The 27719-nt window shown below is 43.5% G+C and overlaps 1 protein-coding gene across 3 annotated transcripts; it reads left to right on the forward strand.

Annotated features, from left to right (window-relative positions):
- The first annotated feature begins 1826 nt into the window (after positions 1-1826).
- Positions 1827-27276, forward strand: LOC135559240 (C-type lectin domain family 18 member A-like). 3 transcript variants are annotated; one of them, XM_064993480.1, is made up of 12 exons: positions 1827-1999; positions 2835-2926; positions 9388-9618; positions 9847-9944; positions 10140-10261; positions 13761-13868; positions 14026-14118; positions 15742-15848; positions 15925-16054; positions 16192-16288; positions 16846-16937; positions 26838-27276. In XM_064993480.1, the coding sequence occupies exons 1-12, from the start codon at positions 1867-1869 to the stop codon at positions 27035-27037; spliced, it is 1503 nt and encodes a 500-aa protein (XP_064849552.1). In that variant the 5' UTR covers positions 1827-1866; the 3' UTR covers positions 27038-27276. The 3 variants fall into 3 exon arrangements, with proteins under 3 accessions (XP_064849552.1, XP_064849593.1, XP_064849642.1); XM_064993521.1 differs by having other exon boundaries at positions 16237-16288; XM_064993570.1 differs by lacking the exon at positions 26838-27276 and adding an exon at positions 21059-21593.
- Positions 27277-27719: the final 443 nt, after the last annotated feature.

Consider the following 27719-nt stretch of genomic DNA (forward strand, 5'->3'; position numbering starts at 1 on the left):
TTAGTTGCCAGCCTCAGAAATTGCAGCCCAAATAAATGCTTCACAGAGTTCAAGTAACAGACACATCTCATCATCAACTATTTAGAGGAGACTGTGAATCAGGCCTTCTGTCACGAATCTCGTTTCCTGAGTCTGTTTTTTTGCCTGTGTTCTGTTCTGGAGTGTTTTTTCCGGCGTCCTGGAACGCACCCTGTCTGGTTGCCGGGCAATGTAGCCAGTTGGGAGTTCTGATTACCCGTACCTGTATCCCATCAGCTATCTGCACACCTGGTCCTGATCATCATCTCTCCTCTTCATAAGCCCGGACCTGACATCCATTCCCTGCCGGATCATTAGCCATGAATAGTATGTCGTGCCATAGTATCAGCCTCAAGTTGGATAGAATTTGTTTTGTTGTTTTTTACGTATTGCTTGCCTTAAACTTACCTCCGTTTGTTTGTTCTGTCTTCAGTTACTCACCCGGATCATTTACCCCATTCCCGCCTGGTCGTCGGAGAATTCCGCTACCCCATTGGATCCACCTATTTACTCCCATCAACTCACCACCGCTGCCCGCTACGCCACCTGGATATATCTACCCATTCACATTCACTTGTAAATAAATACTCACCTTCTTCCTACTCTCCTTGTCCTGGTCTGCTTCTGGGTTCAAGTTTGAAAGAACGTGACACCTTCATAATCGAATTGCTGCAAAGAAACCACTACTAAAGGACACCAATAATAAGCAGAGACTTGCTTGGGCCAAGAAACACGAGCAATGGACATTAGACCAGTGGAACTCTGTCCTTTGGTCTGATGAGTCCAAATTTGAGATTTTTGGTTCCAACCGACGTGTCTTTGTGAAATGCAGAGTAGGTGAAAGGATGATCTCCACATGTGTGGTTCCCACCGTGAAGCATGGAGGAGGAGGTGTGGGGGTGCTTTGCTGGTGACACTGTCTGTAATTTATTTCGAATTCAAGGCACACTTAACCAGCATGGTTCCACAGCATTCTGCAGCGATAAACCCATCTGGTTTACGCTTAGTGGGACTATCATTTGTTTTTCAACAGGACAATGACTCAACACACCTCCAGGCCGTGTAAGGGCTATTTGACCAAGATTGAGTGATGGAGTGCTGCATCAGATGACCTGGCCTCCACAATCACCCGACCTCAACCTAATTGAGATAGTTTGGGATGAGTTAGACCGCAGAGTGAAGGAAAAGCTGCCAACAAGTGCTCAGCATATGTGGAAACTCCTTCAAGACTGTTAGGAAAGCATTCCAGGTGAAGCTGATTGAGAGAATGTCAAGAGTGTGCAAAGCTGTCATCAAGGCAAAGGGTCGCTACTTTGACGAATACAAAATATAAATATATTTTGATTTGTTGAAAACGTTTTTGCTTACTACATGATTCCATATGTGTTATTTAATAGTTTTGATGTCATTATTATTCTACAATATAGAAAATACTAAAATAAAGAAAACCCCTTGAACGAGTAGGTGTGTCAACTTTTGACTGGTACTGTGTGTATATATATATATTTTTTTTTAACTAAACAGACTAAACAGCCCCACCGGGTCACCACTGCACGACTTAATACTGATTTGATTTATGTGGTTAAAAGGTCGGCCAAGCTTTTAGAAGTTTGGTTGTCCATGTGGGTTTATCGCTGATCGTGTATCATTCATTCAATTAAAGTTTGAGTAGCGGCCAACTGTGTGCGTGTGAGTGGATAAGAACAGTTGCAAAATGTTGACAACTCGTGGGAAGGGGAGAGAGAGAGTGAGTGGGAGTGAAAGAGAGTGAGAGAAGAGGAGGGTAAAAGAGGGAGCCACTTGTCCTCGAGGAGTTTAGAGTACTTGGCACGATTTACCTCAGTAGCAATGGGGTCTCTAAATTGTCCCTCGTGTCTGCTTCTGTTTTTCATGGTGACCCTCCAGACCCTGAACAGCACCCACGCGAATAGGCAAAGGATAATCACGGAGAAACCGGGCCGCGTTGATTCATCTGAGAGCGGTAAGAGTGCGCATCGCCTGTTCTATGTTCGGCTTAGCGCTGGTCAGAGGAAAACATCAGGGTGGCCGATGCACGCGATACAGTATATGTGAAGAAAAGTGTGATTGTTTTCATTAACTTCTCTTGCAAAGACCCTGAGAGGGTCTGCTAACATTTTAGCAGACCCTCTCATCCAGTGCGACTTATCGTAATGAGTGCAAACATTTTCACACTGGGACCCAGTAGGAATCGAACCCACAACCCTTGCGCCATGCTCTATCAACTGAGTCATACTGGACAAACTCATTTTAAGCAGATACAACTTGTAAGTTGTCATCTGTTTCCTACATTCCATCTTAACTTGTAAATTGCTCAAATGTGATTAGCATTTAGGCTTAACAGACGATAACATTCATTAGTAAATTATGTTATGCTATGTTTAATCAATATAACCTATGCAATTTTTCTTCTTTCCCAATAAAATAAAGAATGCTATAGGATTGTGAAAACTGTAAGATTTTGTTATATTTCTGTCAGAATCCTATTTGGGAAAAACCTCCTCAGTAAGGCTACAAGGCCTATATATTGAATAGAGATATTAGTTATCCAATGATAGGCCATATACATTTCAGTTCTCCAAATGATAGGCCATACAAATTTCATTTCTCCAAATGATAGGCCATACAAATTTGTTTAGCCTATGCCATGTACAGGCTGTGGATATACACTGTCCCAATGTTGTGGAGTGCTACTGTATCAGACCTTTCAGCCAACCCCCTTGCCCCCCTTACAGACACTTGCATTCCATTGCCATGGCGACCAGTCCTAAATAATTGTGTGCTTTTCTTTATTCCAGGGCTTGGGTTGAAGGAGCATTTTCTGATTGTTACACAGCACAATAGGCTGCGCAGCTGGGTCACCCCCATGGCCGCTAACATGCAGAAAATGGTTAGTTGCCTTGCCTGCCTTTCATTATATTTCTTGTGTGTGTGTGTGTGTGCGTGTGTGTGTGTGTGTGTGTGTCAGTTTGTCTGTCTGTTTGTCTGTCTGCCTGTCTGATTGGGGAGGATAGGCTGGTCCTAGCTCTATGATGGCAACTTCTACCCGGAGCTGTAAGCAAATGTAACTATGCCGACTGCCGTGCTGCCATGCAGGCTGGCCCCTTTGAAACACATCACTGAGTTACATGGCTGCTGCGGCCTGCTGGACACCAAGGTCACCTTAAATAGAGCCCTGCCAAAAACCATACCCTGTGCTCTTTCCCATGCTCCCAATTACAGTTTGTCACAGAGTCTGTCTCTTGGTTAACTGAGCCCTTGGTAAAGGCCCTCCATTTGATCCATGATTTATAACAAAGCTATATATTATATCCAAAGGTACTGTACAGATCAGTTGAAATCATATCCTCATAAGTAGTCACAGTTCCTCCCTCTCTGAGAGTATCCCCATTCCCCATCTCTAACAACTGAACAAAGGCAGCGACACCAGAGATTTCTCACAGGGTATCTTCTGTTGAAACGTTGATATTCCCAACAGTGAGAGACAGTGGAGATCAGTGTGTAAATGTAGACAGTGCATGTTCCATTCATGGGGGCACTGACATCACAGCTGTTCTGTATGGTGCTGTCTGGCAGGGTGTTAATGCTGAAGGCTATAAACACTGTGTGGGGTGGATTCGGGATCTGTCCCTGGGGCTCTGAGATAGATATATCTGTTAGGGACCAGGAGGATTACATACGGTGTCTCTCTGTCTCTACTCAAACTAACAGGCAGGATAGATGTTATATCAGTGTGTGTAGATGAAGTCAATGGCAGCTCCTCCCTGGTGGCTCAGTTAGATTTAGGGTTTCCTCACTTTTAGAATCGTTGTTTGCCCGCAGACTGACTAGTCATGTGAAAATTACAGCGACTAGTTGTTTACAGTGCCTCAGCAAGTATTCATACCCCTTGACTTATTCTACATTTTGTTGTGTTACAGCCTGAATTCAAAATGGATTACATTTTTTTCTGCCTCTCACCCATCTCCACACAATATCCCATAATGGCAAAGTGAAAACATGTTTTTAGAAATGTTTACAAATGTATTGAAAATGAAATAAGGACATATTTAATTGACATACGTATTCACACCCCTGAGTCAATACTTTGTGGAAGCACCTTTGGCAGCGATTACAGCAGAGAGTCTTTCTCGGTAAGTCTCTAAGAGCTCTCCACACCTGGATTGTGCAACATTTTCCCATTATTCTTTTCATAATTATTCAAGCTCTGTCAAATTGGTTGTGAATTATAGCTGGACAGCCATTTTCAGGCCATAGATTTTCAAGTAGATTTAAGTTAAAACTGTAACTCACTCACGGTTTCCTTCCTCTCCGGCATCTGAGCAAGGAAGGACGCCTGTATCTTTGTAGTGACTGGGTGTATAGATACACCATCCAAAATGTAATTAATAACTTCATCATGCTCAATGGGAAATTCAATGTCTGATTTCTTTATTTTTATCCGTCTACCAATAGGTGCCCTTCTTTGCGAGGCTTTGGAAAACCTCCCTGATCTTTGATGTTGAATCTTTGTTGTTGTTGTTTGAAATTCACTGCTGGACTGAGGGACTTCACAGATAATTGTACGTGTGGGTTACAGAGATGAGGTAGTCATTCAAAAATCATGTTAAACACTATTATTGCACACAGAGTGAGTCCATGCAACTTATTATGTGACTTGTTAAGCACATTTTTACTCCGTACCTTATTTAGGCTTGCCATATCAAAGGGGTTGAATACTTATTGACTCAAAACATTTCAGATTTTAATTTTTAATTAATATTTTTTAAATGATGGGGTATTGTGTGTAGGCCAGTGTCAAAACAATCTCAATGTAATCAATTTTGAATTCAGGCTGTAACACAAAATGTGGAAAAAGTCAAGGAGTGTGAATACTTTCTGAAGGCAATGTAAATGAATCTTAACTGAACTTAATTGAACTAAATTGAAGAAGTTGTAGTTTTCATCACTGATTGGGTAATGCAGACTAACGGTCTCAGGGATAGTCTCATGATTTCCACTTAAACACTCAGATAAAGTGAGACAAAACAAGCATGTTACCCAAGGACTGAGTGAATAGTGTGGGTAGGCACTGTGCAGCCTGAAACAACACTAATGTGTGACAAGCCTCCAATGATAATCCCCCTGTTTGTTGAGTCAATGAGAACCACTGGGCATTTTCTCCATATCTGATGCCATCTATTTATCAGGGATCAAGGTAAGACCCAGATGCAGTCTGTCGAAGTAATAATGTTTATTGTGGCACAGGAGCAGGCAAAGACAGGCATGGGTTGAAAATCCAGGGTAAGGCAAAGGTACAGGACGGCAGGCGGACTCAGGGTCAGGGACAGGCAGAGTTCAGTAATCCAGAGGTGGAGCAAAGGTACAGGACGGCAGGCGGACTCAGGGTCAGGGACAGGCAGAGTTCAGTAATCCAGAGGTGGAGCAAAGGTACAGGACGGCAGGCGGACTCAGGGTCAGGGACAGGCAGAGTTCAGTAATCCAGAGGTGGAGCAAAAACCAGGAGGACGAGGAAAGAGGCTGGGAAACGATAGGAGCTGACAGGACAAATGCTGGTAAGCTTCAATGAACAAGATGAACTGGCAACAAACAGACAGAGAACACAGGAATAAATACACAGGGATAATTGGGAAGAAGGGCGACACCTGGAGGCGGGTGGAGACAAGCACAAGGACAGGTGAAACTGATCAGGGCGTGACACTTTTACCGTGCCAGTCTTATCTCCCTTATCTCAAGCTTACATTGCATAAGGACAGACGACGACAGAGGACAATGAGTGGATAATGAAACACAAAACAGTGGGGTTGGATAGTATGTCCTGGAGGCCTAATGGCTGTTACGTCCAAAACCGTCACTTATCATAGATTGCGTTCTCAAAGCCCATGTATAAAGATAGAGCAGAGTTCCTAGACTGCTGCTAAGCATCTGCAAACTGCACATAGCTGATAACACTTAATGAGAAAAAGAGGATGAGGATATTATCATGCTGCATTCAGGACTGTGGTATTACAGGTCATTTGCTTGCGAAGGCCGATGGAGGAATCCCGGGCGAGCTGAAGAAGCATATTAAGGAGCTTTACTGATAAACGCTTAAAAGGCTCAGGGCTTTAGTTGCGTTTGTGATTCTCTTTGAGGAATCTCCACCCAGGCAGGGCAGCAGGCGTGGGGAAGTGCTGTCTCATTGTGTTGGTAAAGATATTATAGAGGCCCTGCAGCAGCCTCCCTCTTCTTCTTCTCTTCAGGAGATAAAAGAGCAGCGCTTCACACAGTTTCACAAATGAGTCACTTCTCTCTCTGTACTCAGTCCATAACCTTTGGAGGTTCACCGAGGGCTGGGGAAGCCTGTCTGACAATAGGAGGTACTTTGCTTCAAATACAGAAATGGAAATTAAGTCTTTTCTTTTGGTGTAAGACAGGAGAGGGAGTTTCTACTCGTTGCAGAAACTCATTTTCTCGTTGTAATGACGTCATTTCAAGTTTTGCATGCTGGGTATATGTGAGAGAAAGTGTATAGGCTATGTGTGCATCTATAGCTAAGTAATTTGCAGTACTGTAGGTCAAAGTTCAACCCACTTAATGTCTCCACTTAGCTGAGGACTCCCACGGATAAAAGCCAGTTTTGAGTGGGCATGAAAATATCGCCTGGGAAACAGTGTTCCTGCTGATTGTCACTTTGCTATTATAAGCTCTGTGCTGTCTTGGCTTATTTTATGGACTGCACTCCTTGCCAACATCAATTCCTCAGCTATAAGTTGTTGACTTTACGGACCATAACAGAGTAAGACTCAACATACTCTTATGTCTGGTCTTTGCTTCACTCCTGTACTTACTTAAATGGAACATTCAAGAAGGGGACTTGCCCGGTGACCCTGCTCCCCTCTGGCGCCATCAAAGCATGCACTGATGATTTTGACCAGAGGACATCAGGGGGAACAATGTGCTCAAAGGGGCTTAGCACAGACTCTTAATTAGCTGTCACTCCCCTGACATCTGGACATGCCTCCATTCATCAAACAACAAATGTCCTATGATGAGGAAGTAGTGCTAATGATGAAGTTAGTCCCACAGGAAGCAACATCATCCTTTCCAAGCTCTTTATAGTATGGCATGAATACTCCCATACACTGGGCCTGTTGTATTCTCTCCAATGTTTTTATGTGTCAGTCATAAGACCTTCATCTGTGTTTTAGTAGGTATTTTCCTTAATAAATTGAAACACATGTCTCCAGTTAGTGTTTCTGAGTATTGAGGATCTCTTACTTCACTGCAAGGTTGAATAATTGACAAACGGGTCAGTGTTCCCTTTTAGAAGGCCCTTAAATATTAACACTAATGTGCCAGAGGAAGATTAACTTAAAAGGTGACAAGGTGAAAACTCCCCTCTTTTCACCTGTCAGTGGACCCATTCAAGCCACTGTGGAGGAAATTACACTGATTTGTTTGGCTGTCTCCTCTCTAAGGGGGGTGTTTTTTATAACACACATTCAGGTGAAAACACCAGCTGTGAGCTCTGCTGAGTACACACAGGCAGGCTGTGAGCTGTGGCTATCAGTAGGACAGGAGTGGCCTGGAGAGTCTGTTTGTGTTGGGGCCCTCTCAAGGTGATGGAAGGCTGGCAGAATCTCTGAGGAGCAATGCTGTGGTCCCCTATTTATGCCCCTCTAACTGACTTTGCTGATCCTACAGCTATTTTTTTTACCTTTATTTAACTAGGCAAGTCAGTTAAGAACAAATTCTTATTTTCAATGACAGCCTAGGAAATGTGGATTAACTGCCTGTTCAGAGGCAGAACGACAGACTTTCACCTTGTCAGCCCGGTGGTTTGAACTAGCAATCTTCCGGTTACTAGTCCAGCGCTCTAACCACTAGGCTACCCTGCCGCCCCAATGTACTATGCAGTAATCATGTACCTATTACTGTTAGCACTGAGGCGTTGTGCCCTAGTAGGAAGTCCACTGTGTGCAGCTCACCCTGCACTAACATAACATGAGCATATCTACTTCTGCAAAATTTTCCAGTAATTCAATGAAAACAAGTAAGCATCCCAGAAAAGTGCTTCAAATAGCCCACATTAACATATGTAGCTTAAGAAATAAGATTCATGAAATCAATAATATGACATTCATATTCTGACTATCGCTGAAACTCACTTAGATAATACCTTTGATGATACAGTGGTAGCAATACAAGGTTATAACATTTACAGAAAAGACAGAAATGCCAATGGTGGAGGTGTTGCTGTTTTAAATTCAGAACCACATTCCTGTAAAACTTAGAGAGGATCTCATGTTAAATACAGGTCTTCACAGTCCCCAAGTCCAGAACAGACTATGGGAGGCGCATATTATTACATAGAGCCATGACTACATGGAACTCTATTCCATATCAAGTAACTGATACAAGCAGTAATATTAGATTTAAAAAACAGATACAAATACACTTTGTGAAACACCTGTGAAGAAACACTAACATAGGCACAGTCGCATGCATACACACACACAAAAACATACTCACTATACACACATATGTTCACATGGATTTTGTATTGTGTATGTATGTGGTAGTGGTGGAGTAGGGGCCTGAGGGCACACAGTGTGCTGTGAATATATTGCAATGTCTTTAAAATTGTATAACTGCCTTAATTGTGGTGGACCCCAGGTAGAGTAACACTAATGGGGATCCATAATAAATACAAATACAGGGCTCGTAGGCCACCTTGCTTAGCCGGAATCCTCCCCTAAGTGCACCAGCATTGAAAGCAGAGAACACCTTTCAGCCTCCCAGGGTGTCCACTGTTCACCATCCTGACTGTGTAGTTTATTTAGGACTGTCTTGTTTAAGATCAGGTACCATCACATGGCCTGTGCTGGCCTTTAGTGATGGATAGCACACTTGCTGTTGTTGATCTATTTAAGGCCTATGAGGATGAGATAGTGTACTCAGTGACCTAATGGTCAGCTGGCAGAGCAGCAGAGTCACTGTGCCATGGTCTGTGCTCATACAACCAACTTTCTTTATTTCTTTCTCTCCCATACTCCCACACAGTCTGTCATTTTATTGATCTCCCCATCTGTCCCTGCCTAAATACCGTATCCATTTTAGGCTATCGATTTTCAGGGCCCTGCGTCTAAGTCTTCAGAAGAAACCTTGTCAGTGAACATTAACAGTAGGAGGATAAATGGAAAGCCTGGCATGGGAGTGTCCCAAAAGCAAAATGTGTCCCTGAAAAAGAGCCCTTCAGGTAACAAAGAGAGGAAGTCGGTCTGTCACCCTCAGTCATGGGAAGGTAGTTCCCCATTGTATTCGTTTAAACGTGTGTGTGTTGTCTCCCCCTCTTCCCCATATCTGTAGGACTGGAGTGAGAAGCTGGTCAAACTTGCCCAGGAGAGGGCAAAGTCCTGCCACACAAATCCCGCTCCTCAGGACCAACCTCTCCACCACATTGGCTGGAACACCCATCATTCAGCTCATGCCACCAGCTCATTTGCAGAGGTCATTGATTCATGGTTCGAGGAAGGGCGGGATTACATGTACCTGAGTGGGCAATGCAGAGAGAATGCTACCTGCCAACACTACACACAGGTAATGGTTAACACTACTGGATCTGCCAACTGTGCAGCAACCCTAAGTAACTTTGTCAAAACAAGAAGTCTTAATTCAACACTCAATTCAATTTGAGTAATTGGCGGGATTGAGTTTGTGTTGCCCACATGCCAATACATTGTGTCACCAATATATTCCCTTTCCCAGTCTGTTTCTCTCTAACTCTGTCTGTGTGTCTGTCCGTCTGTCTCTCCCTCTCTGCTGTAGTTGGTGTGGGCCACCTCCAGTAATGTGGGCTGTGCCAGACAGTTGTGTCTGAGGGGTGATGCTCTCTGGGAACTGTTTGTCTGTGCATACTCCCCTGGGTAAGAACACTACTTATATACCTGATGTCAGACTTCTCCTCCTGTTTTAGTACTCAGCCTTTGTGTGTGTGTGTGTGTGTGTGTGTGTGTGTGTGTGTGTGTGTGTGTATACATGTGTGTGTGTGTGTGTGTGTGTGTGTGTGTGTGTGTGTATATGTGTGTGTGTGTGTGTGTGTGATATATGTCTCTCTGCAGGGGTAACTGGGAGGTGAATGGGAGGTTGGTGGTGCCCTATGTAGCTGGTTTCTCCTGTTCTCTCTGCACCTCTTCCATGTCAGGCTGCTTCAGACTGTGGGACCATGTGGGAGGACTGTGTGGTGAGACCCCTATAGAGAACACTCTCATTCATTAAAGGTAGACTCAGTGATATTATGTTGCCACGAGCAGCACCGCAGATATTGCGATGAGTGAGAGTATCTGCGCATGTGCATGGGTTTGCTTCACACTGTTACAGTGGTGAAGTTTAGCCTCGCACTTCAACGCTCTTACATGCTGACCAGACCGGACACGTTGCGTGTGCGAGCTTTGCAAAATAAATTTTGAAATCCATGTTATTCAATTATTGCACCCACACTGCTCGCGCGCACCATGAGCGTCTGCATTGCCAAGGGCTAAAATAGAACTGACGCAGATCGCACTGCAAGTCCTGCCTCTCCCATCTCCTCATTGGTTTATAGAAGCAGGTACCCACGTGCTATCTCCTCATTGGTTATATCCACGTGAGTGATTGAAAGACGAACTGTTTTTCCGTTTGTCGTGGTAATACTATGAAAGTGTGGATGCCAATCACCATATAAGTTCAAAGATGAAAAAGCCTGGAAGGAGGAGAGATGACTAGAAACGATTCGGTTGGCCGATTTATGTGTGGATTAATTGTCGGAGTAGAGGACCTTGTGCATTTCAGGTAAAATAACAACTCAATGTTTATATCCCAGGACAAATTAGCTAGCAACAGCAAGCTAGCTAAATAGGACAAATTAGCTAGCAACAGCAAGCTAGCTAAATAGGACAAATTAGCTAGCAAGTGCAAGCTAACTAGCTAAATTGCCATACATGTTTAATGCTTTTCGACCTATCCTCAAATTAATGTCATTGGTTCAGAGTTTGTTTTGATATTTTAACCTGCGTGTCGCGTTTGGTGTAGGGGGATAAAATAAATATATGCGCGGTGGCGCACACGAGCAGCCTGTTTGAGCTCTGTGTTTGTTTTTTTTTGTTTTTTGAGGGATGATCAGCTTAATATTGCTTCCAGTGTAATTGTCTGCATCATTTCCAATCCACCATATTTTTGGGGTAAATATATATATCCATACTCGCATGCATACATATATACATATATACATACACATACCTATATAGACATACATACTTTTTTAAAGAATATACCTTTATTATTATTCCCCGCAAACCCTACCGCCGATCCCCCAATTGGAGTAAACTAATAAACACTTCTGCTTTTACCTTCAATTTATTCATCTTATACACATTTTACAGACACAGTCTACTTTACAATAGTTCTCTCTTGTTTGTTCTTAGTCCTTCCTCTATTTCTGATGTCCATCCAGTTTGATGATTTCTATTTGTAACTATGCTATTTCACAGAAGTTCCGAACCTATATACATTTTACAGATCCCGTATGCTTTACATTGTTTATCTTGTTATTAGTTCCACTCTTCAGCTCCATTCAACCCCTCCCATCCATCTCTCAACATCATCCATTTCGGATTTCTACTTGCCATATATTTTTTAACTGTGCTGTGATGCTTCATAAAATAATTGAACCTTCTTATTCTCATAGATTCGTAGATTCTACAGAATGTAAATTAAAAATAAACATTTTTGCTAAAATAATTATTATATTATTGATTGATTGACTATGGCTTTTCAAATCACCCATTATTGCTATCGGTAGCGTTAGTTCTAGGCAAATGTTGCAATTCTTCAGCCATTCCTGGACCTGTGACCAAAAACCAGCTACATATGGACAACACCAAAATAAATGATCTAATGTCTCTGCCTCCTCACAGCAGAATCTGCAGAGCTGGGAAGATTGTATCCCCCATATATATAACATTCTATTAGTTGCAATAATTTTATATAGTAATTTATATTGAAAAATTTGAAGTTTTGAATCCGGCGTTGTTTTGCGTATCAATTTATAAACCATGTGCCATGGAATGGATACATCGCAAATCTCTTCCCAACTATTTTGCAATTTATATGGCACAGCTGTCAGTTTTTTGGTCCTTAAATGAAATTGGTATATGTTTTTATTTATCACACTTTTCTTTAACCATTTATGTTCTTTAATACAGGGCCGACATACAAGTTCCTTACTTTTTTCCCCTTCTACTTGGCTCTTCCATTATTGTGGTAATGCTGCAATTAATTGGTTGTAATTTTGGGTAGAGCAGACATTTCCATATGTCTGTGTTAGCTGCATGTGTGACATAACTCCACCAGTCCTATTTATATCATTCACTAAAATTATACCTTTTTAAAAAATTTCTTCGATAAATACATTTTTTTAATCAATTAGTATATTTGAATTCAACCACAATATTTGTTGTACTATTTGTTCCGTCCTTTCAGGTGGATTAAACTGAAATTGCAACCAACTTTCTGAGGCTTGTTTAAAAAAGAAAGATATTTTGGAGATGATTTCCTTTCCAAACAACCGAAGGTGAGCAGGTTGTAATCTGAATAAAGGGAAAAGGCCTTCCTGAATACAGGATGAGACATTCGTACACATTGACTAGAGAACCAGTTTGGATTTAAGTATAACTTTTGTATGACCGATGCCTTTAGTGAGAGGTCTAATGCTTTAATATTTAATCATTTCTGCCCACCAAATTCATATTCGTTATATAAATTGGCCCTTTTAATTTTATCTGGCTTGCCGTTCCAAATAAAATTGGATATTGTTTTGTTCATATAATTTAAAAAGCAGGTCACTAGGTGGAGGCAAAACCATAAGCAAATAGGTAAACTGTGATATAACTAAGGAGTTAATCAGGGTGATATTTCCACAAATAGACAAGTATTTTCCTTTCCATGGTAGCAAGATCTTATCTATTTTTGCTAACTTTCTATAAAAATGTATTGGAGTGAAATAATTTCTTTCTTTTGGAATTTGTATACCGAGTATGTCCACATCTCCGTCAGACCATTTAATTTGTAAACTACATGGTAATGTAAAATGGGCATTTTTTTGTGATGTAATACATACTTTGGTTTGAATCCAGAGAGGATAGCAAAAGTATCTAGATCCTCTAAGAGTCCGTGGAGAGACTCCAATTGTGGTTTTAAAAGAAAACATGAATCATCAGCGTACAATGACACCTTTTTAAGCTCCGTGTTAGTTGTTGCTGAAATTAACCCACTATGCTGTTTATTTTGTGAACCTATGTCATAGACTAATTTATATCTTTAAATTAGGGAAAAATGTTAGCATTTTAATCATATTAGCTGTTCCGTACTCAAAGTAGTATCTATTTCAACCAACTCTGTTGTCTACAGATGTTTTTCTTAGAATATCTTCAGTGCACTAAAAGCGACGTATCACCTCTATTGAAGATGACAGTTCATTATCTATTTTGAGCCAAAGACATTAAGTGTATTTTTTGCCTCACTTAAAATATTGTCATGTGAAGGGGTTTTCACCTAATCCGGTTTAACAGTATAGCCAACACTTAACCACTTACCATGCAATTATGGCCTTGTCAGATAACAAGCACCAACTGGAGGCTAAATGTATTCATGGAAAAATGAAGCTTTTAAGCAAAGGTATTTAGAAAATTGTATCTGTGTTCCAGAGACCCCCAGGAATCCATGTCGTATGAGCTGTGGGCAGCATGGTCGTCTGAACATCTCCTCCTGCCAGTGTCATTGTGGGCCTAGATTCACCGGACGATTTTGTCAGGGTACCAGTCTATGTGCTCGTGTTTACCAGTCTGACAGTCTACTACAGTCATTATTATCTCTGTGTGTCTGACTAGGCATGCTCTGCAGTGTGTGTGTTCAGGTATCTCTGTAGGTGCATCATGGTCGATATACTGTATGTGACTGTGTGTGTTTCAGTGCGCTGCAGTGTGAAGTGTGTGCACGGCCGCTACAAGGAAGAGGAGTGCTCCTGCAAGTGTGATGTTGGTTATGGTGGTGCTGAGTGTGCAGGTGAGTGTGATATTGATTATGGGGGTGCTGAGTGTGCAGGTGAGTGTGATATTTATTATGGGGGTGCTGAGTGTGCAGGTGAGTGTGATATTGATTATGGGGGTGCTGAGTGTGCAGGTGAGTGTGATATTGATTATGGGGGTGCTGAGTGTGCAGGTGAGTGTGATATTGGTTATGGGGGTGCTGAGTGTGCAGGTGAGTGTGATATTGATTATGGGGGTGCTGAGTGTGCAGGTGAGTGTGATATTGATTATGGGGGTGCTGAGTGTGCAGGTGAGTGTGATATTGGTTATGGGGGTGCTGAGTGTGCAGGTGAGTGTGATATTGGTTATGGGGGTGCTGAGTGTGCAGGTGAGTGTGATGTTGGTTATGTGGGTGCTGAGTGTGATGTTGTTTATGGGGGTGCTGAGTGTGATGTTGTTTATGGAGGTGCTGAGTGTGATGTTGTTTATGGGGGTGCTGAGTGTGATGTTGTTTATGGGGGTGCTGAGTGTGATGTTGTTTATGGGGGTGCTGAGTGTGATGTTGTTTATGGGGGTGCTGAGTGTGATGTTGGTTATGGGGGTGCTGAGTGTGATGTTGGTTATGGGGGTTCTGAGTGTGCAGGTGAGTGTATATGTGTGTGGGAATCAGGGTTGTGGTCAATTCTATTTAAATTCCAGTCAATCCATGAGTTACATTGACATTACAATTCTTTATTGTTTGAATTTAAAAGTAATTGACCCCAACCCTGCTGGGAATAAGTTTATGTAGCTAATGTGGCACTGTCTCGCCATTACTTTTAACCAGAATGAACCAGACTCCTGTCATCATTGTATCTAAGCCAATGCACCCTTTTTCTATTAAGCTTCAGCCTGATTAGATTCAAGTTGTATCTGCTAGTTTGAGCCAGTATGGATTCTAATGTTTACTGTGTTATCAAGCCATTTGCATCTCAGGGGTTTTTCTTGTTTGGGCAAAAGATTGTCCTCCATCCTCTCTTCTTCGTCCTCTCTCCTCCATCCTCTCTCCTCCTTGACCTGGAAACAGATACGGGATCGAGTGGTCGAGCAGTGTGTCAATTCGTCAGTAGGAAGAGTGTCCTCCCCTCCTCGATAGCCACCTTTCATCGACGATACTTGTGTATCCTACCGCGGAAGAGTTTTGAAGTCTGTCACACCCTATCCCTTTGAATCAGCTTTTGTTTTGTCAGAGACTAAGAACATGCACACATTTAAAAACAATATGCTACTTATTTTTTTATCTATAAAATATCTTCCACAACTAACTTAATTTGTTTTGATCACTTTACACATTTATTATGGGATCCACCTCTGTAAACGTAATTTGCCTATTGACGCACAAGTGGAGAAGGACCGTCTCATTTCAAGCAATTGCATTTTCATCCACCTTCACTCTGCTTGCCGACTCTCCTCGATTAACTTTGATGTTTTCAAAAGGAGGCGAGTGAGGACGGAGGAGAGAGGACGTAGGAATTGAGCAAGTCAAAATGATAAAAGGTCATAGTGTTTATTGTGACCACAATGGACTGCGGTCTGTACATTGAGTTTGAGCCAAGATGGATGGTCAGTGCCTGGTGTGTCCTTTACTGAGGCCTAATGTGTGTTGCTTATGTTTCTGTAGAGAAGCAGCCGTTTCCCTTCCACAGCTGTGACGTGAGGATAGATGGAGAGTGCTTCATGGTGTCTCCAGAGGTCGACACCTACTATGGAGCCAAGACCCGCTGTCAGGTTAGAGAGAGTGAGAGTGAGAGAGAGAGTGTGTGAGTGTGTGTAACCCATATTGTGGTATGTGTTTGGACCCCAGGAGCGAGGGGGGATTCTGGCCCAGATCCACAACCAGAAAGTTCAGGACATCCTCGCATTTTACCTCAGCCAGCTGGAGACCAGCAACGAGGTCACAGACCCTGACTTTGAGACACGCAACTTCTGGATCGGTACGTCACTGTCACTGTCCTTCTATAAGTACAGCCAAATAGCTTTGACAGACTGACTTTGGGAGTTTGTGTGAGCAGCATTGAGATATCTAAAGGTGAGATAAGGATAAGCGTAAGGTTGTGTGTATTGTGTCCAGGGCTGACATATAAAACTCTAAAGGACTCTTTCCGCTGGGACTCAGGAGAAATCCCCACATACAACAGCTTCGCCTTTGGACAGCCTGACAACCAGGGGTGAGAGAGTCATAACTTTTGACAACTTAATGATAATAGTAACAACAATTATAACTTTGTATTATCACGTCACCTTGTTGAATGGATAATCATACAATAATATTATTGTAGTCAGAATCTACAGTAAGCAGGTGGAATGAGGCACTGCAAATGCGACTCCACTATATTTTTTACTGGAATGAACATATTGATACCATCATGATTATTCTATATTGTGTGGAACACAGGTATAGTCTCACGTAGCCTAACATTATCACCTCACCCTCTGTGTCAGGGGGAGAGAAGCCTGGGCCCATACCCACAAAGCATCTCAGAGTAGGAGTGCTGATTTAGGATCAGTTTTTCCTTTTAGATCAAAATTAATATGATTATATGGACAGATCCTAGATCAGTACAGCTTATCTGCGATGCTTTGTGGATACGGGCCCTGGAGGCTACTGTGTTTGAAAGCAGAACTGTTATTTTCTATCTGACCACCAGATGTCTCTGTGTCCCCTCTCTCCATCTCACTCACTCTTCCTCCCTCTCTCCTCTCCCTTGTGTCTCTCTCCCTGCAGCTTTGGGAACTGTGTGGAGCTGCAGGCTTCCAGCGCCTTCAACTGGAACGACCAGCGCTGTAAAACACGCAACCGATACATCTGCCAGTACGGTGAGAGAACACAACTCTATGAGAGTTGAGACAAAGAGAAGTGAAAAGAGAGGGAGGGAGAGAGAGGTAGAGAGAAACACACAGAGATGCTGAGATATTCTAATCAAGGGAATTTGTCCTCACACTGCATCCAGACTCATTACCATTAGATGTAGCATTCACTGATATATCTTAAAACTCTCTAAACCTGCAGGTGTTTTAAAACACCTGTTGGACATTGACATCACCATGACAACAGATTAAGAGAGAGACTGACAGCAGCTCGTAAAAAATCCTGACAGACAGAGAGAAGTTCAAACACTATAGGTAGAAGTTACCTATTCAACACAGATCTGGGTCAGCTTACCATCCCCAAATCCTACCCTTACCATCACAGCAGAAAACTCAAAACTGACCATAGATCAGCATGCAAGGGAAAGACATCAGGACCCTAAATCTTTACCTGGTCTCTCTGGCTGAGGGATACTGGAGTTAAAGTGAGTGTTCAGTATAAAACCCGAGCAGAGAACACATAAACACATCACAGCCCTAACTCCTGATCTGGGTGCTGTGTTTACCGTCTGTGTTTATTAGGGAGAGGCTGTGTGACACGGCCCACACATTTTAATGATACACTCAGCTGGAATCAATGGCACTCAGGGCTCCTCATAAAGAGCCTTCTAGAGATCGATATACGTCAGGCCTACAATGGCACCAAGTGTCTAAACACACACACACATTTCTCCCCTCTATAATTCACCTGTGTGATTGATTCAGAATTGAAGGGTGGTATTGTTTGTTTGGTTTTGGTTAATTGTGTGTGTTCTAGGCAGGTGGCGAGCGCTGCAATCTCATATTGATCATCCAGGGTTGTACTAATCCAGTCAGTGTTGCTGGACGTTTTTAACAGCTCACCGTTTAAAAGCTCTGAATCTCCTGGTGCCGATTGATGGAAAACCATTGGTTCTCTCTTCTTATAGAAAGAGAAGCCTTTGTGTAGAGAGGGGTCAGTAAAGAGGATTTGAGAGGAGTGTGTGGGTGGGGGGTGGGGGGGGGGGTGGGACAAGAGCTCAAAGTGGAGTGATAAGGCTGGTGAAAACAGAACACATGAGAACACAGCTGGAATAGCTGGGATCATGTTTAGCTCAATCCCCTCTACACAAGCACTCTAAAACAAAAGATTCATTGGAGCAACAAAGAGTGAAATGAATGGATTTGACTGTGATTAATAGCTCCCCTACACACACACACACACACACACACACACACACTCTCTCTCTTGTACCCCCCTGAAGGTATAATTGTGAAGCTGCATTGATGTGTTCTGTTAATTGGCAATAAAATTATAAGTGGAAAGCACAGGGAGCCTGAGGGGTCCACACAATTACCCAGATACTGTGTGTGTGTGTGTGTGTGTGTGTGTGTGTGTGTATATATATGTGTGTGTGTGTGTGTGTGTATATATATATATATGTGTGTATATGTGTGTGTAAATATATATATATATGTATATATTTTAGAGAGGTAGGGGTGTGGCTGTTCCAGTGTTCTGCACCATGGGAATTGTGTATCCTCCCCTCCTACCCCTTGACTGTTGGGGGTTCCATTATGGGCCCTCATTGCCCAAAATGAAAACAAGGCCCAATGAGAGATTACTAGAAAATAGTGTTGTGTGCGTGTGTGCACGCTTGTTTGCACTCGTGTATGTATGGTGTTTGTGTGCACGTGGGTATGTACTGTACGTGTGTGGGTGTGTACAGTGTGCGTGGTGTGGGTGTGTGTACAGTATGTGTGGTGTGTACAGTATGTGCGGTGTGTGGGTGCATGTGGGTGTGTACAGTATGTGTGGTGTGTGGGTGCACGTGGGTGTGTACAGTATGTGTGGTTGTGTACAGTATGTGTGGGTGCACGTGGGTGTGTACATTATGTGTGGTGTGTGGGTGTAGAAGTATGTGTGGGTGTGTACAGTATGTGTGGTGTGTGTGTGTACAGTATGTGTGGTGTGTGGGTGTGTACAGTATGTGTGGTATGTGTACAGTATGTGTGTGTGTGTGTGTACAGTATGTGTGGTGTGTATACAGTATGTGTGGGTGTGTACAGTATGTGTGGGTGTGTACAGTATGTGTGGTGTGTATACAGTATGTGTGGGTGTGTACAGTATGTGTGGTGTGTGGTGTGTGTACAGTATGTGTGGTGTGTGTACAGTATGTGTGGGTGTGTACATTATGTGTGGTGTGTGGGTGTGTACAGTATGTGTGGTGTGTATACAGTATGTGTGGGTGTGTACAGTATGTGTGGTGTGTATACAGTATGTGTGGGTGTGTACAGTATGTGTGGTGTGTGGGTGTGTACAGTATGTGTGGTGTGTATACAGTATGTGTGGGTGTGTACAGTATGTGTGGTGTGTACAGTATGTGTGGGTGTGTACAGTATGTGTGGTGTGGGTGTACAGTATGTGTGGTGTGTATACAGTATGTGTGGGTGTGTACAGTATGTGTGGTGTGTATACAGTATGTGTGGGTGTGTACAGTATGTGTGGTGTGTGGGTGTGTACAGTATGTGTGGTGTGTATACAGTGGGTGTGTATACAGTATGTGTGGTGTGTATACAGTATGTGTGGGTGTGTACAGTATGTGTGGTGTGTATACAGTATGTGTGGGTGTGTACAGTGTGTGTGGTGTGTATACAGTGGGTGTGGTGTGTATACAGTGGGTGTGTATACAGTATGTGTGGTGTGTATACAGTATGTGTGGGTGTGTACAGTATGTGTGGGTGTGTACAGTATGTGTGGGTGTGTACAGTGTGTGTGGTGTGTATACAGTGGGTGTGGTGTGTATACAGTGGGTGTGTATACAGTATGTGTGGTGTGTATACAGTATGTGTGGGTGTGTACAGTATGTGTGGGTGTGTACAGTATGTGTGGTGTGTACAGTATGTGTGGTGTGTATACAGTATGTGTGGGTGTGTACAGTATGTGTGGTGCGTATACAGTATGTGTGGTGTGTGGGTGTGTACAGTATGTGTGGGTGTGTACAGTATGTGTGGGTGTGTACAGTATGTGTGGGTGTGTACAGTATGTGTGGGTGTGTAAACAGTATGTGTGGTGTGTGGGTGTGTATACAGTATGTGTGGTGTGTATACAGTATGTGTAGTGTGTGGGTGTGTACAGTATGTGTGGTGTGTATACAGTATGTGTGGTGTGTGGGTGTGTATACAGTATGTGTGGTGTGTGGGTGTGTACAGTATGTGTGGTGTGTATACAGTATGTGTGGTGTGTGGGTGTGTATACAGTATGTGTGGTGTGTATACAGTATGTGTGGTGTGTATACAGTATGTGTGGTGTGTATACAGTATGTGTGGTTTGTATACAGTATGTGTGGTGTGTGGGTGTGTGTACAGTATGTGTGGTGTGTATACAGTATGTGTGGTGTGTGGGTGTGTACAGTATGTGTGGTGTGTATACAGTATGTGTGGGTGTGTACAGTATGTGTGGTGCGTATACAGTATGTGTGGTGTGTATACAGTATGTGTGGTGTGTGGGTGTGTATACAGTATGTGTGGTGTGTATACAGTATGTGTGGTGTGTGGGTGTGTACAGTATGTGTGGTGTGTACAGTATGTGTGGTGTGTGGTGCGTATACAGTATGTGTGGTGCGTATACAGTATGTGTGGTGTGTATACAGTATGTGTGGTGTGTGGGTGTGTACAGTATGTGTGGTGCGTATACAGTATGTGTGGTGTGTATACAGTATGTGTGGTGTGTGGGTGTGTATACAGTATGTGTGGTGTGTACAGTATGTGTGGTGTGTGGGTGTGTACAGTATGTGTGGTGCGTATACAGTATGTGTGGTGTGTGGGTGTGTACAGTATGTGTCTATAGAGAAAAGGTGCCCCATTATTAGCCTGTGTTGTAGAATTAGCTGTGTTGTAGAATATTAATGTTCTCTGCACACTCACGTCTGAATGGAGCCCAGGCTACGATTACTGGGGATTTGGGATACATTCCATACCATTTATTCCCTCTACTCTGTCTGTCTCTATTACTCCTCTGTGTGTGTGTGTGTGTGTGTGTGTGTGTGTGTGTGTGTGTGTGTGTGTGTGTGTGTGTGTGTGTGTGTGTGTGTGTGTGTGTACGTCCACAGGTCCAGAGCACATAGCCCTGTGGGAGGTTGGCCGGTGATGAACTCGGCACTCGGGGGTGGAGAGCACAGCATTGGAGGGGTTGGGGAGGTGGGTCGTTTGGGCCGTTCGTTGGACCTGGTCTGGGTGTGTGTCAAGCAGAAGCTGGTCTGATTGGTCTTATTTCATCCAGTGTTTTTCACTCCAACTCTTGTTGCACATATCCCCTGTTGCTGGTCAGGACTGGGCCCGTCTATCCAGTGCAGGAAAGAAGCACAGAATGGGAGAACTTCCAAACCAACAGAGTTTGAGCTCAACTGTAGATGGTCCATGGCAGCACAAATCTGTTTTGTACTGTACTGTTTTTTTGTATTGCATAACATTTTTTTCAGACTTAGCTAAATTATGATTCATTTGTGATGTTTGCCATAACTGCCTCCCTTCATTGTCAGTTTGATTGTACAATTCTCCCCAATGCACTGAATGTACAGTACCATGACAACCACTATTTTTGCTTTCTCAATCATCCAGTAAGTGAATTAAAACGGTTTGCTACAATGTGTTGTGGGGTATTTTTCCAGACTGGGTAATTCTATTGGTCTCTGTGAGTGTGTATGGTTTTTAGTGAATCTATTGTGGTCTAGTATGTGAGTGTTTGTTTGCAATAGTTTGTGAACGTGGCACTGTGATGTGTGTCTTTCTACACTAGTTTGGGAAGAGGCCAGTTTTACTCCTGTGTGTTGGAAGCGTCTCTAAGGTGACATCACAGACAGTGTCCAGGAATCCCTATGGACCAGGGATGAGTGTGTTCAGCTGTCTGGCAGGCAGCACTAGGAGGGGAGAGGGGGATGAGTGTGTTCAGCTGTCTGGCAGGCAGCACTAGGAGGGGAGAGGGGGATGAGTGTGTTCAGCTGTCTGGCAGGCAGCACTAGGAGGGAGGGGGATGAGTGTGTTCAGCTGTCTGGCAGGCAGCACTAGGAGGGGAGAGGGGGATGAGTGTGTTCAGCTGTCTGGCAGGCAGCACTAGGAGGGGAGAGGGGGATGAGTGTGTTCAGCTGTCTGGCAGGCAGCACTAGGAGGGGAGAGGGGGATGAGTGTGTTCAGCTGTCTGGCAGGCAGCACTAGGAGGGGAGAGGGGGATGAGGGTGGGAGGATGAGGGGAGGAGTCGGCTGCAGAGAGAGGGATTAAACCAACCTGCAGTGCTGCAGTGGAATCATGCAAATGAACAAAGCTGGGAGAAGGTCACCAGGTTAACAGTTGGATAGTGGAGGAGGAAGACGAGCAATAACAGTGTGTGTGTGTGTGTGTGTGTGTGTGTGTGTGTTTACCATACCTGCATTAATCAGTGGTGTTAATGCCAAGCTCCACTGCCTAGCCGCCCTGCCACTCAACAGCTGATTGGTACAAAAGACAAAACTACTGAAATAGTTGTTTTTAAAATGGAAGTAGAATCACCCATATTCACCACACAGCAAATCAGCCTTGAGAAATCACTATGAATTTACAGTCAAGAATACAGGGAGGCATTTTGACTTACAGTAGGTCATAGTCTGGGTTGTTCTGCTCTAAACTGAACAAACTGATAACGTGGTATTGATTGTAGATGCAGTGAGAAATGTAGATACTGTGTTCATGTGATAGATATGCCTGCCATAATGCAGATGAAACTGGTTTTCGAGCTTCTTAGTGTTTGTATGACAATGCGTGTGCTGCGACTGAGTCTTGATTTACATGTATGCATGTAAAGTGTGTGGGTGCACTAGGGCTGGCTGATAATGCCTAAAAATCAGATCTCCATTTTTTCACTTATGGGCGATTCATGATATACAGTATCTAGATTATTTTAAGGTTTTTCTAGCTAAGCTTTGTTGTACAATTAGTCAAATACACTGCATTTCAAACAGTCAGCAATAATCAAATCAGGGCTTGTGAAATTGACTAGGCTATATATAATTACTTTATCTAAATAGTTTAACTGGCTTTTTTTGCAATAATCACTGATCTGGCTTTCAAGTCTGTCTATGAGAAAGCCATTTTTGTTAAAAACCATGCATAGTGTACATTCACTAATAATGACTAACATTGTAGCAGGCATTATATAAAATGAACACAGGTCTCAAACTAATCTTTATATTTCATGTTTTTTGCTAGCTTACAAGGCAAAACCGTTAATTTGTTATGAACACATCCTTCTGTCCGTCTCCAACTGTTTGAACAGCATGTCAGCCTGTCCACTGTCATTCTGTGCAGAGCATTACATGAATCAATGTTCATTGAGCCTCCAGTTTTAGAGAAGTTGAGACTATGAAAGAGTATCAATACCTTCTACTCTATTACAGTAAAATAATATCTCAATGTGTTTCGGTGTCCATATGACCGATTCTGTTGGACCACCAAACTTCAAATGCAAATAGCGTGTTGAAACCGCTTATCAGAGAGGAAGAAGTGATGTCACCTTTGTTGTTTTGAGAGGCAGGGGGAGGGGCTTGGTGTGTGTGTAAATGGGAAGGTGCACACCGCCAGAGTTATAATGATGAGATACTCATGTCTCCACCCTAACAATGGGAGTCATTGTCCCAAAGGTGGGAAGCTTAGGTCCAAAATAAGCCCGTAGAAACGCATAGAGTTTATTTTGGACAGATTCCGGAGAGAGTGAAACCTCTCGCTCTGCCTCTTCCTCTCTGACACGGCACAGAACGAGTGAATGAGACGAGACCAAAAAGACAACATGAGGACATAAACGTTCATTAAAACGAAAATGTAATACAGGCATTTGGAATATCGCACAAAAACGTACATTTGAATGAACCAAATGAATGTGATCGCCCAGCCATAACGTGCACTGGATATACTCTATGTGTGTATCCTGCATGTTACAGAAAGTGTGTGTTTGCCCATGTTCTATACGTGTGTGTGTATGAGAGTACCTTCACGTGTGTGTGTGTGTGTGTGTTTGTGTTTGTGTGTGACTGTGCGCCCATGCTCCATGTGAGAGACAGAGCCCTATCCTAGAGCCAGTGTTAGCGTGGCTGGCCGGCCTGCAGCCCGCTGGTCTCATGGTGCCCTCTGATAAGCTGGCGCCGTAGCTCGCCTCAGAATGGAGGCAGTGCCAGTGGAATTAGCTCCCATTGTCATGGTAATAACAGTGATATTACTGCCCTAGTCCGCCACCGACCCACCATTGTAAGGAAACAGGAATGCAATTTCTCCTGGGGCAGCGAGCGGAAGGAGGATGACAATTACTGTTGTGTGTGAGAGGGAAAGTCTCTAAATGACTCTCCATTCAAGCAAGGCCAATGGGCCAGGAGCCAATTAAAGAGGGAGCAGGGGAAGAGCAGCATCCCCAAAACCCACAGCTCTTACACACACATATTCAGGGTTACACACACACACACACACACACACACACACACACACACACACACACACACACACACACTCGAGCCTACACACATGTTAAGAGGGACAGACTGAGGCACTTCTTTCTCATTGTCAAACACAAGCAGACACGCACACGCACACGCATACACACACACAACACCCCCCAACTGAATTCTCTCAGATACATGCATTACTCTAGCGGAGTCTGATTTAACCTTACACCGAGTCTCGTTTAAATATTTGGGTTTGTGGACTTCATAATGAGGCGGGGGTTTGTCTGAGCTGCATGGATCACCTCCCACAGACACCATTCGTCATGATTAAAAGCTCCTGTGGTGTTTATGGGATCAGATAGTCTCCTCTGATTCCTACAGATATTTATCTACACAACAAAGTGCCGTGTGAATCACCATGGAGGAAGCCAGGGGTAAAAATGGTGACGCCGTTCACTGCTCTCTTTCACAGAAGAAGAATAAAGTACCTGAATAGCAGCGTAGTGGTAGTGTAGCTGGCGGCATGTGGAGGAGATATGTGGGCCTTTCATTGGGGAGGAGAGCTCCAGATTAGTCTGGTTAAACCAGCGCCTGATAATCAGCCACAACAATAGAGCCAATTACTCAGAGCCCACAGATAACTGAGCTCCCCTTCAGACCCCTTCCTCTCCTCTCCTCTCCTCCGCTATGGCTCATTTATTCTGGAGGTGTTTCTCTCTCTGTCCTTCTATTACTTTTCTATTATATTCACTCGCTCTGTTCCTCAATCTCGCTTCTCTCTCCCACCTTTTCCATCCCTCTCTCTCTCTCCCACCTTTTCCATCCCTTTCTCTCTCTCTCCCACCGTCTCCCACTCTCTCTCTCTTTCCTCTCTCTCTCCTCTCTCTCCTCTCTCTTTCCTCTCTCTCTCCTCTCGCTCTTCCCTCTTTCTTTCACCTCTCTTTCTCCTCTCTCTTTCACCTCTCTCTCTCCTCTCTTTCCTCTCTCTTTCTCCTCTCTCTCCTCTCTCTTTCCCCTCTCTTTCCCCTCTCTCTCTCTTTCCCCTCTCTCTCTCTCCCACCGTTTCCATCTCTCTATCTTTCCTCTCTCTCTCCTCTCTCCTCTCTCTTTCCCCTCTCTCCTATCTCTCTCCTCTCTCTCTGGGTGTATAAGTATGTCAAAGCAGCAGGGCTACTGAAGGCTGCAATCAGTAGTCAATTAAAGCCTTTTACATTCCAATGGTAATGAGGGCTCCAATGCCCACCTGCAACGAGGGGGTGAGAGAGGGATGTCTGATTACAACTCTTATGGGGAGGTTGATGGTAGGGGATATAGACATTATCAGACAAGGCCTATAGAGTTAGCATAAACCTATGTCCCTCCAGTTATTGGGGGATGCAGTGTGTTCTGGTTTTCATCCCTACCTTTTACTAACTGATTAAGACCTGAGACAGCAGGTGAGTGGATTCTCCAACCAATCAATGGCCCTGATTGCCCAATTAAAGGCCACCATCAGAGACTGTTTATTTGTTTAACTAGGCAGGTCAGTTAAGAACAAATTCTTATTTAAAATGCCGTTCCGGTGGCAGAATTACATTTTTACCTTGTTAGCTCAGGGATTTGATCTAGCAACCTTTTGGTTACGGGTCCAACACTCTAACCACTAGGCTACCTGCCACCCCAGTGTTGCCCCTGACGTTCACCCAGATGTGAACCCCTTGTCCCCTGTATAACCTCAATGTGTTTGGGAGAACTAGTTGAAGAGTAAATAACATGCCACTGCTCAGAGAAACACTCTACTGTATAGGATAGGTTGATACGGTTGCATCTTTATTTCTCTCCAAGGTACTAATGCATTTCTCATTTATTTCCCAGCCCTCCAGATCCATACACACAAAGCCAATTATATGGTTATGGGGAGAGAGAATTATCAGGGCCCACTGCCTAATAGGAACAGTAACTAATTTTAGCCCAAACCAATAACTGAATCTATTCAAAAGGGGAGCTTGTGAATACGCTACAGTTCCCCTCATCATTAAACCAATATCTTTTAGCCCTTTATCTACATTATGGGAACATGTTCTCTCTATTCTCTCTTCCCTCTGTCTTTGTCTACTCCTCTCTTTATTGCAGACCGAGCGCCCGGCACATTGCATTTGGATGCCAGATGAACTTTGATAAGAGTTAATGAGAAAGCAGCATTGTGCTGTGAGGACAGAATGGCCCTGGCTGCTCTTGAGAGCCTCCTCACCATGAGATGGAGAGAAAAGAACTGCCCACTCCAGCTAGTGTATGTCTGGCAATAGGAGGGGGGAGGAACAGGAAGATGTCGGATGATAACGGGGAGGGGGGAGGAACCGTACGTTTTCAGTCAGTGACCACTTTGTCTTGTTATTAACCATTTGACTTACTCTCCCTCTGTTTACATGTTCTCCATCACGGCTGCAGGTTTCATCTCAAAATGGCATCCCCCGTCCTCAGAATCTACAGCAGCTAACCTGGATGGGACCTCTAACCACACTCTTTATAAGAGGGTCGTGTTCAGCTCAGGCCAAGACATTCAACTTGCACTGGAGTGGGACATGGGAAATAGAGTCGATTGGTTTGCTTTTGTTGCATTAGTTCCACCTAATGATATTAAGCCATGATAGACAGACTAGGCTCGTTGCAACTCATAGAACTCATAATTCTCCTAAGCAAAGTATAAAATCTATTTATTTTAATGAGCATCTATCATGACTTTTTGTTTTTCCAACGTTTAGTCCCAATGTCTTTATGGACATTATGGACATTGAGAACATTTCGGAATGTCCATGTGCCTCTACTGTGAAGATAATGGATTTGATCTGCTGTTTACTTCATCCCAATAAATTCTTCCTTTGCATTTGATTTTTCAACACTTAATGGCCTCTCAAGGAGGATACGAAATCATCATCAGCCTCCGATCAGATCAAAATAAAATCAGTTGCAAGCATTCTTCTGTTAAATGTGGTCTAACTTGGAATGCTGTGTGTGTATGTGTGTATGTGTGTTTGTGTGTGTGGAAAGAAAAGATGGCGAGGCAGGGAGAGACAGGGATCGTCTCAGACACGCCAGAGAGGCTAATGTATCTCTTCAGCCCTCTGATTAGAACCATTTATTGGAGAGGGAGGGAGGAGAGGGGAGGATGAAGAGATGAAGAGTGTTGGAGAGTGGGAGGAATACAGGGATAGACGAGGAGAGTAGAGTGAAAGTGGGATGTGGAGGAGAAGGAGTGGAGAAACAAGGAAACGGGGAGAAGCAAGGAAAGAAGGAGTGAGGGAGGAAGCAAAAACATGGAGCGGAGCTTGA

Source organism: Oncorhynchus masou, chromosome 1, assembly GCF_036934945.1.
Source record: "Oncorhynchus masou masou isolate Uvic2021 chromosome 1, UVic_Omas_1.1, whole genome shotgun sequence".
Classification (NCBI taxonomy): domain Eukaryota; kingdom Metazoa; phylum Chordata; class Actinopteri; order Salmoniformes; family Salmonidae; genus Oncorhynchus; species Oncorhynchus masou.

Coding starts and splice junctions, on each gene's coding strand:
- LOC135559240 (XM_064993480.1), top strand. CDS start 1,867: ATGGGGTCTCTAAATTGTCCCTCGTGTCTGCTTCTGTTTTTCATGGTG. Junction 9,619..9,846: donor CCTGCCAACACTACACACAG/GTAATGGTTAAC, acceptor TCTCTGCTGTAG/TTGGTGTGGGCCACCTCCAG. Junction 14,119..15,741: donor TGGTGGTGCTGAGTGTGCAG/GTGAGTGTGATA, acceptor ATGTTTCTGTAG/AGAAGCAGCCGTTTCCCTTC.